Here is a 16076-nt window from a genome sequence, read left to right as displayed (position 1 = left end):
GGAATGGCAAAGTTGTAGTATATGACTGTAATGGAATGTTATATTGTGCTATAAGAAACAACACACAGGATGATTTCAGAAAAACCTGGATACTTACATGTACTGATACAAAGTGAAGTGAGTGGAACCAAGAGAATATTATACATAGTAACAGCAATATTGTATGATTAAGAATTGTGAATGACTTAGCTATTAACAGCAATACAACAATCCAAGATAATCCCAAAGTTCTTAAGATAAAAAATGCGTTCCACCTCCAGGGTAAGAACTGATGCCATCTGAACACAGACCAAAGCCAGCCAGTCTTTCTTCCCTCCCTCCCATCCTTCTTTTCTCCCGCCCTATATCAAATTGCTTACCATTTTAGGGAGGGGGAGGGGAAGAAGGAAAGGATAGAATTTGGAACTCAAAGATTAAAAAAAAAGAATGTTAAAAATTGATGTTAAATGTAATTGGGGAAAATAAAATATTATCTTACAAAATAAAGCAAAAAAAAGTTGATTCAGAAATTCAGGCCATGAACAAATGGTATATTTGCTCTTTGCTTTGCTATGAAGCCCCTTATCAGCTAATGGCCACCTGTATAGAGAAACAAGTTCTGAGGCTCTGGGAAAACTTACAGACAAGTATTTTCCAGAGACTAGCCAAGGCTATATAAGCATATTGATGAAGGCAGCCATGGTGTGATCCAATCTCTTCCCTTCAACCAATCAGAATTCTGAAAGATCTGTTAATGGGGATAATAGATAATATTTTATTTTTCCCACAAATCACCACCACCTTAGGAAACTTGGAAATCGAGCACATTTGGTGGAACACGACTGACCCCAATCAGATATGGGATCTTTCTTAAATGAAAGGGGAAGTTAAAAGTTCAGGAAGCCGTGCTGTTGTTGTACCCGCTGACCTAATATTATAGATGGTCACCCAAGCAGCAAACGAAGGTCCATTCTGTGACAAAGAGTGGAGCACTCTTACCCTATCCTTCCCCTTTCGGAGGCTTCATTGGGTTGTAAAGGATACCATTAAGAAGAACTCATTTGTTTACAGAAGTCTGTAGACAGACTCTTTCCTTTCCTGGCACAGATGTTGATTTGCCACAAACAACTCAGTGATACAGACATTTGCTGTTAAGTGTGGGCAGTTAAAGGTGTAGGAACTTAATTATGTCTCCTTTTATTTAAAAAAAAATTTCCATAGTTCTAGAGAACAGCAGCCATCACCAAGATTAGGCAACAGATTGGATACGAGAGATAAGGAAAAGTAAAGAGTCAAAGATTATTCCCAGGTTTCAAACCTGGGTGACTACAACAAAGGCGGTCCCCTCAACAGAAAGGGCAAGGCTTTGTTGTTTGGGATAACATAATGAATTCTCTTTTGGACTCACTGAATTTGAGAGGATCCAGGTCTTCAAAATGAAGATGTCCCATAAAGAGCTGGTCATGTAAGACTGGAAGGAAAGAACTGAGTCCTAGCTAGACATGTAGCGTTGAGAACTGTGTTTTTCAAATTCTTATGGCTACTACCGAGTTTTATGAATTAAATTGCTATTATACCAGTTTGGGCAGTAAGCATTTATTATTAATTAATATTATATATCAGTAAAGTATTGACTCTTGTCTCCCTAACTTCTCATGGTCTCAGGCCTTCAGACCTACATCATCCTAAGAGGAAGAGCACGCACCAAGAGAGAGTGTTCAGAGCCAAGAGAGCGAGGCCCAGGTATGGCCAAGGGTTTTGTCCTTTTATACCTTGATCAAAGCTAATTGGTTAGCATCATTCAGTTCCACTGATTGTCATGACTTGAAGGTGGTCTAAATTAAAATGAACTCTACAGATGAGATCAGGGAAGAGTATGCAAAAGACCCTCCCTGAAGGGCAAAGGTTAAGTCCAGTATCTAGGTGTGGTTGTGTGATTCTTCACTGAGCTAGACAAAAGAGTCTGTTTCCATTTCTTTGGTTCCCTTGGGCTTGTCCCAGACAAGAGCTGAACTTTCTGGAAGGGGGTGGGGGGTGGGGGAAGAAAGGACTGAAACGGATCTCTGGGTCCCCCCCAAGAAATCCATTATTAGTATTATTTTCTCAAAGAAGTATAGGTTAGAGATAATTGAACCAGTCTGAGTTGATAAGATCAGCAAGAAAGATTTATTTAGCCAAAACTACAGGGAAAAAAGGCAATGAGTGATTTATGATACTTCTGGTATGGACAGAGGTGGTAGGGATGGGGAGGAAGGGGCTACTTCATCAGATCTCATTTACAGGTATGAACTCTGGGGCAGATGATACACAGGGAAGTAGCTCATTATATAACCTGCCCTTTGTGAAAGGGAAAGATTCCCCATCTCTCCGTACATGACTAATTCCCTTACATGAAAGAGATTTTTTTCTTGACTCAAAACCTTTGAAGTTTTTGACAGTGAGCCAATCTAGAAATTACCACCTAAACTACTCTAAAATACTGGGCGAGAGCTGAACTTTAGTGGGTTTGTTGGGTAGAGTATGTAGACTATATAAGAGAAATACAATGCAGTTTTACAATTTCTTCTTGTCAAATTTTTCATTAAACATTTAATGTCTATAGAAGGAAAGTGGAAGGGAGAGCTAATATGCTGCATGGGTGGATCAGAAACCAAAAAGATGTTGCTGGGCAGAAAAACTGGGCTGAATCCAATAAGATGAAAGTTAACAGGGACAAACATCGTCTGTGAAGGTGGTAAAAAACCTCAACCGTCCAAGTGACTTCCAGGATGGGAGAACATGTTTCTCTGAACAAGGCTGAGGTTTCTTCAGGGGACTGGACACTCCATCTGAGTTACTAGTATGTGACATAGCTCCCTCAAAAGCCAATGGAATCTCTGCTCTGACCACACTCAGAGGCCCTGCTGAGTTCCAGGTGCCACATTTTAGCACTGACAGGAATAAAGGTTTGGAGAACTGGAGTAGCAGAATGGCCAAGGGTCCTAGCCTGGGAAGCTTAGGTCACAGGAACTGATGATACTTAGCCTGGAGAAAAACTAACTTAGGGGTGAGGAGAGAACAGGACGGCTAAATTCAAATATTTTAAAGGGTGTCCTGTATAATCCTTTTATGTGACTGACCTGGAGCAAACAGAAATAGAAATAAGGACTGGACAGGAAGATATCGATGGGACCTAACAATTACATCACTCCAAAAGCAGCTCTGGATCTCTCAGGGTGGTAGCTGGTTCCCATTTCCTGGAGATCTCTAAGCTAAGACTGGATGCCCACTTGAGGATATTGCAAAGGGGACTCATTTCCTCCCAGCCCACAGTGCCCATTTATTAAATTTGGGAGGGAATTACTTTTCCTTTTGACACACAGATACCTGCTAGTCATTTTGTTTATCTCAAGAACAGAACTGAGGATATTAGTATTTAGCAATATTCTTTGATCAAATTTTAGAGCTGAAAAGAGCTTAAGAGATCATCTCGTCCAAACCCCATTTTTCAAGGGAGGATATGGATTCAGAGAGTCCAGGGGGTCATTAGGGTAGAGCCCTGTTCTCTTGCCTCTCTCCTTCTCTATAGCTGTTTCCATGACAACGGCCACAACACTAGGTTGTCACCCAGTCCAAACAACACCAAGCTAGCATGAAATCCCACTTCCACATTACCTAGGCAACTACATCCAGCTTATCAGATAACAAGAAGCAGCTGACTATTCCCAAGCCACTGAAATAATGGCAGAACAGAAAGATATTGCTATCACACAGATCACAATTTGAGGACAATCAGGTTGTGAAGACACTGTCTGTAAAGCTATGTTTTCTGTGATATTTCACTTCATAAATTTTGGTTAAAATATCCACTTGGCAAGTCAGGCATAGAGAATTCAATGAGCTAGCCAGTAGAAATGTTGGTATTTGTATCTCTTGGGAGTGAAATCCAGCAGGATGGCTGTTCAGCTGGTGTTAAAGCTACCAGCATTTCTCCTGAAAAAGGGGGTGGAATGCTGAGCATCCTCAGCAAAACCCTTGAAGGTCCTTCCTCGTTCTGCTGGGCTCAGCCAAAACAAACTTGCACACTGACCTTGGGAACAGATGCCTGGTAATAAGCTCGTAGAACTGAGCAGCATTTTCAGAAAATTGCTTTACAGTGTAATAAATGTCTTGATTAAAGTCTTATTTTCAGTTTTAACATGCTCAGGTGGTACATATAGAAAAGACCACTCAGGAGTGTCCCTAATCTTCAAAAGATAGACAAAAATCCAACAATTTTAACCCAATGCAGGTCAACTGTGTTAATGAAAGCAAAATATTATGCTAAAAATTTAAAGTGAATTTCATTTATTTTTAATTCTTGTCATTGTTTACTGGTGGTTTTCTCCTTGAACTTGATCTGTTTTACTAATTTAGCTCCAAATTACTCTTCAAACTACCTCAATTCCATGAAGCTTCCAAGACAAAGACTTTCTTTTGATATCTATAAAGAGATAAGAAGGCAATCTTGGCAAATCCAAATTATGCAGAGTACAACTTAAAGGATGTAAATATTGTAAATGCTCCTTCTATGTGACTTACTGGAAAGCCCATTATTGGAAAAATACATCTATTTTAATGCATTCAGTAACTCTAGTACTGCTTCAGGTAAAACAACTAAAGGATGACAGCCCCCAATTTCTATGTCTCCATATTGAAGATAAGTTATATGGACTCTGATATACCAGGTTTCAAATGAAAGAATGAAAGAGAACTGATTAAGCATGTACTATGTGCCAAGAATGGAGCAACGCGCTGGGAATCCAAACAGAAAAAAGGGGGCGGTCCTTGCTCTTCGGGAGCTTACACTCTAAGTGGGGGAGAGAACACACTAGAGAAAGTCCAGCAGCAGGGTAGGTGGCAAGGGCTGCCGTTCCTTCATCTTCCCGCAATGAACAGGTTGGTGACTCTCATCTGAACCAAGTGTTATAAAAGTTAAGCAATCCTGATGGATTCTGGGTCACCTGGGCTGGGGGAAGAGGCAAGGGCAGAGCCTGCCTGGCCCAATGTTTATGACAACAAAAGGGTCCTCTACAGCATCCCTAACAAGGACCATCCAAGTCTTTGTGACCTCCTGAAGCAGCTCATCCCACACTTGGATAGCTGTGCCAGTTAGTAAAGCTTTCCTTGCAACATCCACCCAAAGCCCAGTGCTCCTAGTTCTTCCCTTGGGCAAGGCAGAAGAGGTCCAGTCCCTCTTCCAAGTGGCAGCCCTTCAGATATTGGAAGCCAGGGTTCATGTCGCCCATCTCCTCCGTGATAAACATCTCCAGTTGCTTCATCCAATTTTCCCAGGAGATCATCTAATGACATCAAGACCCCCTGATCACTTTCCCCTTATTTCTCTGAAGCCTATCAATGCCATTCCTAAAATGTGGTACCCTGAACTAAAGAGGACATTCTAAAGTGGTTTGACCAGGGCAGAGTACAACTGGTGTTACTGTTGGTATACTTGGGAGGTATTACCTCCCAAGGCCTTAATATTTGCAGGCTCACAGACCTAGATCCAGAAGGGACCTCAGAAGTCATCTAGTGAAACTCTCAATTTACAGATGAAGAAACTGAGCTACAGAGAGGTTAAACCTGCTGTCTGACACTATCGCATTTATTAAGTGCTCACTGTGTGCCAGGCACTGTGCCAAGCACTGGGAATATGCCAGTCCCTGTCCTGAGGAGCTAACACACTATAGGGCAAGAAGACTCATAAAGGGGAGCTGAAGGGGAGGTCCAGGGAGACAAGCAGTCGAAAGCAGGGCTTCTTAAACTTTTTCCACTTACAACCTCGTGTATATAGGTGTATAAAATAGGTATGCATAACCTTTTACTGTTGCCAAATTTTTCACAACCCCCACATTCAGTTATGCGATCCTGTAGAGTTTAAGAAGCAAGGGTCTAGAGTTAGAAGCTAAACTGGGTTAGGAAGGAACATGGCAGGTGTAGCCAGAAGGAACTCACCATTCAGAGAAGGCCAGGAGGACGGCCACAATGAAAATGCAACTGAGGCAGAGGTGGAAAAGTCACCAAGGAAGTCAGAAGCTGAGCTAGGTCAGGAGTGGGCAATCTCAGAGAAATAACTCGGACCCAGGTCCTCTGGCTCTAGCTCCAGTGCTCACATGAGTTGGGGGGGCGGGGCACATCCTCCGGCTATTTCCTACTGCCCTGGATCTCTGCCTCGTCCTGTCTCCTGTGGCCTGTATCACTCTGCCACCTGCCCTCAAAGGAAAGACGTGCCCTTTATGTCTGCCATGATCAGCGCCATTAGAATCGAAACACTTCAACACCTTCTTGGTCAGGATGTTTATGGATCCTGACTGTCGCCTGGCATCTTGAGATCCCCTGAAATCTGACACAAAGGCCACCACGTGTCTTTGTTCAAGTCACTGATCAAAGTGCTGAGCAGCACGGGCACAGGCCAGGCACAGAACACCAACCCACTAACTCCTGCTCCCTAAGTCTGGGCATTTGATCCAGCTCAATTCTGTTGCCTAGTTCAAAGAGAATCCCAAAAATAGCATGGAAGATACGGTAGGATTTGCTAGAAATCTAGGTAAACTAAACTGACAAAATAATGGAAACATTCCTATGTCACAAACATATGGGGGAATTTGTAAAATCGATTGCAAATTAAATCCATGTGGCCTATACTTATATATAGGGTTCACCAATGGTATTTACTATCTGTGACATACCCAGTATGATCTGTGGGTACTACATAAAACAAAACAAAAAAGGCAATGAAGGAGGGATTCAGAGAAATTAAGATATCCTCTTACTTTTTTATGTCAGTATAAATTGGTTAGGAGAAATGGCATATTATAATGGCAAGAATGCTGGTTTGGGATTCAGGAGATCTAGGTTCAAATCCTTATTCTATGTGATCCTAGCAAAGTCATTTTATATCTGAAGCCCAGGTTCCCCATGTGTAAAACAGAGATAATACATTACCTAACTTGAAGTAATTATTTTTAAGCCTTGGTATCTTCTTATTAATATCATCATTTAAAATCATGACAGGCAGCAGCACTGTGTGCAGGATTCAGGACCAACCCTGGTGTAAGGAAGACTCAGGCCTCACGTCTTGCCTTTGCCACAGTCTACTGTACAAGGAACGTTGGTGACAGCCTTGCTCTTAGACTGCACCAGACACAACGGCCTTATTGTTTGGTCAGAGAACGTGAAGGGCAGGAAGTGCTCTACTAATATATTCTCCAAATGCGCCAGTACACGTCTGTGCTGTAGGAATGCTGGCGTGATCATTAGTGGGGCTAAAAGACCATGGGCAGGCAGGGCCCTGTAACTTTCAATGCCTCGGACAAGTCTCTAAGTTTCTTAAGTCGTGGACATGTTGAGGGAGGGGGTTTCTGTACCTTTTCTCTGCATCTGTGAAATCACAGGTGCTGATCAGACACAGTCTCATCCCCCATTAAAGAAAACAAGTTACTCCTGATTGAAAACAATGATGTTCCTATAAAAACAAGTTTTTCCTCATTTCATTTTGTTATACTAGAAGGACATGTCCATACATCAAGGATCTGTGGATTTCATCAGTGGGGGTACCGCCTCTGCCAGGGCACACAGCGACCTACTTGTAACTTGTCCAGTTGCTAAGAGGTGTTGGGAGAGATCAGAGTGATCAGCAGTGGAATATGAACCCAGGTTTCTGACTCTCAAGTCCAGCAGCCTGCCCACTCTGCCCTATTTCTTTATGGATATGCTTGATGATTCAAGGAGAAAAATGAAGCTAAGAGGTTAAAGTAGGGCTATAGTTTCCTGAGCTACATATGCAGTGGCAGAGTAGAAAGCAGGGGCCAGCCATCTGTGGTCTTCTTCCTTTAGCTCACATTTCTAGGGTACTTTAATTGGTGACGCATGTGAAAAGGCACACACTGAATGAGCAAGAACTAGGCATTTAAAAGGTCTGTGTGACTCCCCGGGCTCCAATGAACCAGTTGTGTAGAGACTCATACCTCCTTGCTGGCTCCCCATAGAGGAGCTGCAGAATGGGGTTGGGGGAGGGAAAGGGAAGGAGATGGAGCAATGACTGAAGGTGGGGGTTTGGCTAACCACAAGCAGCACTCAAGCTGGATCTCCCCCCCCCCCCACCACCTTGTTGTTCCATCAGAGCCACAACATTTTGTAGAAACCAGGGCAGTGGGTCATGAGATAACACAATGAAAGACACACAGAGGTGGGTGTCTCATAGACTGATGGATCAAAGATTCTGTTGAAAAGTGAAAGAGAGGAGGGAAGCATCTTTATCCATTCTAAAGCCTAACTCCAATGGCTAAATTTTGGTTTTTCATTTTCCTATATGGAAATCACCTAATTTACTATTTTGAAAATGAAATAAAGTGCCGAAGAGAAGCTTTTGAATGTGTAAAGTTCATGTATGGGCAGTTGCCCATCAGTGTTGTTTCTTTGGGGAAAAAAACTACAAAACATATCACGTCTATTTCAAGAGCACCAAGTTGAACATTGTAGCCGCTCAAACCAGTGGCGCAGGAGAAGGGATGAGTGAGGGGGATGGGAGATGCAGAGGAAGGCAAAGGTTTTAAGCTTTAATAATGGTGTGTGGATTCAGAGCCCTATCTCAGGTCCAGTGTGGAGAAGTGATTTGATATTCATTCCAAAATTTGAGAGAAGCCTGCTTAAAATAAGGCTCAAATAATTACATGACTCCCAGTGACTTAAAATGGAAATGTTTATGTATAACAATAATAATGCAATAATGTAAAAACATGGCTAGAACAGAGAGGAAAAAAGATGGTAAGATATCAATTAAAAGGATAGTGACAAAGTCAGAAAAATGAAAAGCATCTGCATGTCTCAAGTAGCAGACTCTGAACACCTTCAGAGCTGGAAAGGGGCCTTAGAAACAATTTCATTCAATCTCCTCATTTTGCTGAAAATGAAACTGAGCTTCTCAGGGTTTGGTTACCTGGCAACGTTCACCCGGGTAGCAGCGCAGTGCTGCAGTGAAAATGGAAGTATAACACATTTCAAGGCCAGACCACAAAAGCTTGCTGCCCCTAGTTTAGAAAATCTGTTCAATGGCTTAACTGATTTTGCTTTCTGTTGGAAGGATCAATCAACCACACCAGAAAAAACTTATTTATTAAGCAATAGGGCTAAAAAGGCAACAGAAGAGGCATATCATGCTCTAAAGAAGTTTGCATTTTATCAGAAAAGCACCGATGCACATGTGTTTAAACAGAATATTTTTAAAAGAAAGGTAATATGGAGGGAGGCTCTAGCAGTTGGAAGGGCAAAGAAAGGTTTGAAGCAAAGCTGAGCTTTGAAGGAAGATGAGGACTGGAAGGAATGTATTCCAGTCCCAGGGGACAGCCAGACAAAAGGCATGGATGCAGGAGAGTGTTACGTGTGAGGAAAGGCATGAAGGCTGACCTGGCTGGTTCAGTGAGTGGGTGAAAGGGAGTGCAAAGGTGTGGTGGAGCCAACCTGATAAGTGTGACAGAGAGTTAACAGGGTGAGTAGTGGGGAAATGTGGCCAGGCCCAAGTATCTGAAAAACCACTTTGGTGACTTACTGAATGGAAAGTGAACAGGAGTGGGGGAAGGGCAGCTGGAAGGCTACCAAAGCATGGGTGCTGGGGAGAGGGTGGGTCCAAGTGACGAGGCTTGGCCACTGACTGGATAGGTACAGTGAGGAGAAGTGAGGTACAAAGAGCAACTTGGAAGTCATGGGAGGGTGGGGATGCCCTGGCCAACAGTGATAGGGAAGCTTGGGAAAAGTGTTGGGTTTGGGGAGAAGGATGAGCTCTGTTTGAGACATGAATGATGCAACAAAAGCCTAGCCAGGGCTTGATGGAATAAGGGATTCTGAGTCACAGAGTCAGGGGAAGGAGATGATGACCTGGGAGGGAAGAGACCAGCACCATTAACAAAGGCTCACCTTCATAATTCATATCAGAAAATAAAGGAAAAGTGAAATGACAGTACTCACGTCAACAGGTGGCCTTATCAACTACGGCCTGATGACCGTTTTAGTGGCCGTGCCTTGCTGAGAGGACAGCTGATTACTGTTGCCTAATCCCTGAGTTATGTAATGATGAACTGGGGTACAATAACTTTGCCCACCTGAGAGAAACATGGAGTCATTAATGTGGTAATATGAGGAAGGCTCTTTGACAAAAGAGGTGAACTTGCATCATGGCTTCTTGAAGAGGCTCTTGAATGGTCAACAGGTATTGGATTGTTTCTGCCTCAGCAACTCCTGAACATTATGCCTGAGCTTGAAAGGGGCTGCAGTCTGCTCAGGGCAGTGTCTGCACAGTGCTTGCACTGATGTTTTGGTGCATCTGATGAAGGAGTGCCTTCCTTGGTGCCTGGACTGTTGTTAAAGCCAACGTATCTTTTCTGGGTGACAGCTGATGCAAGTCTCCAGGGAGCGGGTATGGGAATAACAGACTCTTCTGTCTGTGCCTGGACTGGTGATCTCATCAGTGCAGGGAATGCTGGGTGTGGGAAACTCCCTCCACTGAGGCAACTGACAACCATCTAAACTTTGAGGTGCCCAGGAGCCTGAGACAAGCCCCCAGTCAAATGTCTAAACAAGTTATTGGCAAGACTTGAACCCAGTTAGTGCTTTTTCCAATATGGTCTGTTACCCCTCACACTTTTCTGGACTGTTAAGAAATGGATCAAAAAGGCAAAAGGGATCATGGTTGGAAATAATCATGAATCAAAGCAGCACTATCCGTGTGTCTGTCCTTAGAAGGACCTGGGATCTCACTGTTGGGCAGATCTTTGACAGAGGGGCTGACATAACCAACAAGTAGGGCTGAGGTATTTTAAAAACTGGAATCTGAGTTGACATGGCTCTGAACAGACAGAGGAGGACAGTTAGAATATTATTATTAGAACAGACACAAGGATGCTTCACTAAAAATTAAATGATTTAAACATTTAATTTAATGCTAAGTTGCTGCCCATCACAAAAATTCATTTATCTTCATAAATCATTTTGGCTCAATATACTATGTAAGCAAAGTATATATTGGAAGTAAGAAAAAAAATGTAAATTTGCCTGTAAAATTATAAGCCATCTCTAGATAGCAATGGTTTTGTTTACTTAAAATGAATTTTTATAAAAAGGAAAATGTTTTTTAAAGGGTAGGAGGTTTAATATTTTTGACAAAATTGGAAATGAACCCGACAGAAATCGATGCCAACAGATACGCTATTGTTATGCTGTTGCCAAGAGTCTCTATCAGTTAACATTGTCAGGAAGCCCTCTGGAGCAGCTGTTTAATTGTGTAGGTCAAAGTAAGAGGAGGAAACCAAGGAAGCCGTTCTGTCTCAGGGAACCAAATAGAACACTGCAGCCGCTCAAACCGGTGGCGCAGGAGAAGGGATGAGTGAGGGGGATGGGAGATGGAGAGGAAGGGAGAAGGTTTTAAGCTTTAAGAGTGGAGGGTGGATTCGGAGCCCCATCTCAGGTCCAGGGTGAAGGAGTGACTTGATATTCATTCTTCCATTTAATGGGGGGGCCCAGGAGATCTGAGGAGGGGTACGGCCTCCCCTCCCTATGGAAGTGGCAGTAGGGTCTGATAGGCCTCTTTTCTGTGCTCCAGGAGAGCATACGGAGAGAGGGCTCTACCTTTTAACAAAGCTTGTGGAAAAAACCAAACCATGGAGGAACTCATTCTCGCTTTGTATTTTATCACAGCAATCAGTGATGAAGCAGCAGGTCTTTAGATTCAACTTACATGAGCATGAAATACCTGATACAGGGGAAGTTGATATGAGGGCAACAGAATGACTTTAAGTCCCCTGAGCTCCTAGAGGGATGCAGGAGCCAGGGTGATCAGATCTTAGCAGCCAGAAAGAACTCTGTAACTTCCTTTTTAGAAGAAAGTTCAATTGACCTCTCTTTTGGTGGGAGACAGAAATTGGTGTCCTGGGGACCTAAAACGTATCAGTATAGCTCCAGAAAATGAGAACATACCATCCGCCCCTTCCAAGAGCACCGTCCTACCACATTTTCCATTCAGTTTTTAAAACTTCATCAGTGTGTGGGAGGAACTCCAGTGATCACTACTCTAAAATGTCATGTCTTAGAGCACTGACTGAGACACTGGAAAAAATGCTCTCTCACAATTAGTTTTTGAGGAAGAATTAACATTCTCAGGAAAAAAAAACATAAATGACCTCCCCCAAACTCAACACACTGCTTGCTTAAGTGATTTCCTTTTGAACTTCCTGCTTGGCCTCAATGGTCTTCCCCAAGCTTGCCTTTAGATGTTCATTTTCCCTTCTGCTTTTAATTCATCTACCAACCAACCACGTCCTACGAGGACTCACTACTTCTTTTTTTATTGGGGGGGGGGGGCGGAAATGAGGGCTAAGTGACTTGTCCAGGGTCACAGAACTAGTAATGTCTGAGGCCGAATTTGAACTCAGGTCCTCCTGAATCCAGCTTTAGCCACTGCTCCATCTAGCTGTCCTGGACTCACTACTTCTTAATTACTGTGACCTTTCTCTTGCATTAATTTCCTCTACTAATCATATTGATGATGCTGATATGAACCCTAAATTCACAGGAATCTGCTGATCTTGCTCAAACCAGTGCCAACTGTCTGTAAATGGGAGCCTCATGGAACCCCAAACAAAAGAAAGGTAATGGTGAGCCAAGCTCTGTGCTAACTACCTACTGTGGAACAAAGAAAACATTCTGGTGCAGCCAGAAATCACCAGACAGGGATTCCTCTTCTGAGAGGGCGAATCATGCAAGAGCTTTCTAATAAAATTTAGTTATTTTCATCCTTTCATTTCCTCCCCAGTTAAGTTACTACCTCTTACTGCTGGATTGTAAACTGTGTGAAGGCAGAGGCTGTGTTGTACTTAGCTTGGTACCATGCAATGCCTTGTACATGGCTGGAGCTCATTCAATGTTTACTGAATGAGTGAATGCTATTTCATCTGATTTACATTTTCTACACTCTACTGGGTATACTTAGAAGTAAGTAACACCGAGTAAGAAAAACTGGGTCACTGTGGGTTGTCTTAAAAAGTAAAAACCTCATCGTTTTATTGGCTCAGCTTATTCTGAGAAGTATATAAAAATCATCTCTTCACAATGAAAAACATCCTATGAATTTTGTTATTGTTTTAGTCACAAGACAACCTATCTAGTTAAATCGTGGGTACTGAAAAGGCCTAAAAGAGTTGGGTAAGGTTATCACCTGGCCCAATTCAGTTTAACAACCACAAATTCAATGTAATGATTTAATAAATACTGAAATGATTATGCACTGATATTGGAAAGAATAAAACCCGCAACACTTATGACATGCAAACAGGTCTATGATGCAAACGTTTACTGAATACATTAATGTGACTTGCAAAAGCACAACAAATATATAGCATTAGTAAATCATTAGAATGTCCATTTGTCATTGCTACTACACAGAGTTCAAGCACAAAATAGTAGAAGTTACCTCAAATTGATTGAAGGAGAGCAGCAGAAGTAAGCCAGAAATCCTATCAAGATATTAACACCCAGAGAGAGCCACACCAAAGACAGAGAAAGAAAGAATGGTCATCTTTACAAAAGGGGACAGGACCTAACCACTTATATGTTAAGGAATTTGGAAAAGTTATGACAAAAATTTCATTTTATAGTGTTTTAAAGATTCAGTAACCAGCACCCCTTTTTTTTTTGGGTGAGGCAATTGGGGTTAAGTGACTTGCCCAGGGTCACACAGCTAGTAAGTGTTAAGTGTCTGAGGCCGGAATTGAACTCAGGTCCTCCTGAATCCAGGGCCGGTGCTCTATCCACTGTGCCACCTAGCTGCCCCAACCAGCACCCATTTTGAGGTAATTTAAGAACTAAGGTCAAAAATGAAAGTTTTACACATCTTCAAAAATAACTATTTGTTCAAACATCCCATAAGGAGATATAAAGTATATAATTCAGTTTAAAATCTTTATAACTAAAGAAAATCTATTAAATTATTCTACCCATTGCTTCCTGCTACTATATAACATTTCACAGAAATTGTAAGTTACCTTCACGGCAGCAGTCACGGCAGCAGTGGCTGCTAAGTTTAACCCCTGGCGACCGAAGTTTACCATGGTCTCATAACCTCGTTCTTTGGCTTGAACAATGTAATCATCAATCTCCTAAAAAAAGGGAAGGGGGTGGGATTTAAAAAGCATTAAAATTGCATCCATGGCCACTTCAGTTTCTTAAATTTTAGAATGTTACTGCAGAGTATACAGAAGCAATTTTTGGTCTCCTAATATATTGAAAAGTTTTGCCAAATTTGTCTCATCTCTTACCCTTTCCTTTGAAGAAAGTAGTGGGTGAAGGAACTTCCTGTAGATTAAACTTGCCCCTCGGGTGTATGGAGAGAGCAGCCAAATAACAAAAGCAATCTTCATCTCATAGTACAAGGGAAACCTGTCCAGGAAATGTTAGAAAGCCATTCGATATTTAGGAAATGCCTAATACTATTCACAGAAAATTTCTATTTATAACGTGTCCTTGGTTTCTGTATACTGAAGATTCTTCCTTGCTAGCAGTTAAAAAGAACCTCATGGTGTTTGTAGCAGAGACCAAATCTGGATTTTTCTCCAGATTTTATAATTCCATTCACCATATGGAGGGGGTCGGAGAGAGAGAGAATAATAGATACTTTCTTTACTCTTTTAAAAAGAACCAATTAACTTAATACCCAAAGTGGATGAACAAAATAAAATGGCTGGGGGGCAGCTAGGTGGCACAGTGGATAAAGCACTGGCCTTGGATTCAGGAGGACCTGAGTCCAAATCCCGCCTCAGACACTTGACACTTACTAGCTGTGTGATCCTGGGCAAGTCACTTAACCCTCATTGCCCTGAAAAAACAAAAACAAAACAAACAAAAAAAAATGGCTGCTTGTAACCAGAATTTTTCTTTGCAAAACCCCAAGCCAACAAAACTCAAAGGAAATATTAAACTAGAAAAGGCTTTGGTTTTCAGGAATAACAATGACAATACCACCATCTTATCTGTAGCTTTATCCTGATTCAAATACACTTTCACTCATTATTTCACTTGACATCCTATTTTACCAACAAGAAAACGGGCTCAGAGAAATCAGGGAACCTGACTATGATCAGTTAATTAAAGAATCTGCTATTCAAATAAGGAAGGTCTCTGGCCCCTGAAGGGCCAATGTGTTTTCAGTCTCAGAACTTACCAAGCAACGGTTAGGTCTGCCAATGTTTCAATCACGGTATAAAGGGCAAAAACGATCCAGTACATCATCCAACGAACCTGAGAATAGCAAAGGTAGATTATTGAGGTTTCTTTAAAAAAGGGTTTCCAATTAAAAATCCTATGTCATTTAAAATCTGTCCGAGTAGAAAGAGCAAGTAAAGATGAGCATTTGTTCAGTTTCTCTAAGTGTTCTCACATCAGGGAGGAGAAGAACAATGGGTGGCTCTGATGTCTAATGTACCAGGGCACAAAACAGACATCAGAAGCATAGTGGATCACCTTTCTAGAATATAAGACATTTCTAGAATTGTCTGGAAGTTCAATTACTTCTTTATCACCACTGGTTATTTAATAACGATATTCACTCACATTACTTCCCTTTTTCTTCAATGTTTTGTTGAGGCTTTTTTGGACATCACCCTCCTTTTCCAAGGATTTCTTTTTCTCTATCCTCTCACTGACAACAGCGTAGGAGAGAGAAAAGAGCCCCTTGTTCCTTTGTCTCTGACCCACATGAGCTACTGTGTGTGATTTTTTTAAATTCCTTGGAGAGCCAGAGAGGTACCACAGGACTGGAGCAGGGCAAATACCCAGATTTTCAAGGAAGGAATGAGACTGGCACCTGCAAACCCCAGGACCGGAGGCTGACATCATATTCCCAAATGTACTCTTTTTTTTTTTTTTTTTTGCAGGGCAATGGGGTTTAAGTGACTTGCCCAGGGTCACACAGCTAGTAAGTGTCTGAGGCTGGGTTTGAACTCAGGTCCTCCTGAATCCAAGGCTAGTGCCTTATCCATTGCGCCACCTAGCTGCTCCCCCAAATGTACTCTTAAAGAGAGAGTAAGTGACCGTCC

At 42.1% G+C, this 16076-nt stretch overlaps 1 protein-coding gene across 1 annotated transcript in view; it reads right to left on the bottom strand.

The window, feature by feature from the left end:
• REEP3 (receptor accessory protein 3) overlaps positions 1–16076 on the bottom strand; it is an 83413-nt gene that overhangs the window by 16481 nt on the left and 50856 nt on the right. Inside the window, exons 3-5 of the mRNA XM_043983812.1 lie at positions 15203–15279; positions 14301–14421; positions 14028–14141 (exon numbers count right to left, since the gene is read on the bottom strand). Coding sequence (XP_043839747.1) covers positions 14028–14141; positions 14301–14421; positions 15203–15279 — 312 coding nt within the window. The remainder of the gene's footprint in view (positions 1–14027; positions 14142–14300; positions 14422–15202; positions 15280–16076) is intronic.

Source organism: Dromiciops gliroides, chromosome 2, assembly GCF_019393635.1.
Source record: "Dromiciops gliroides isolate mDroGli1 chromosome 2, mDroGli1.pri, whole genome shotgun sequence".
Lineage (NCBI taxonomy): Eukaryota > Metazoa > Chordata > Mammalia > Microbiotheria > Microbiotheriidae > Dromiciops > Dromiciops gliroides.
Note: the sequence above shows the minus strand (reverse complement) of the source record. Positions and strands in the feature narration are given on the sequence as shown.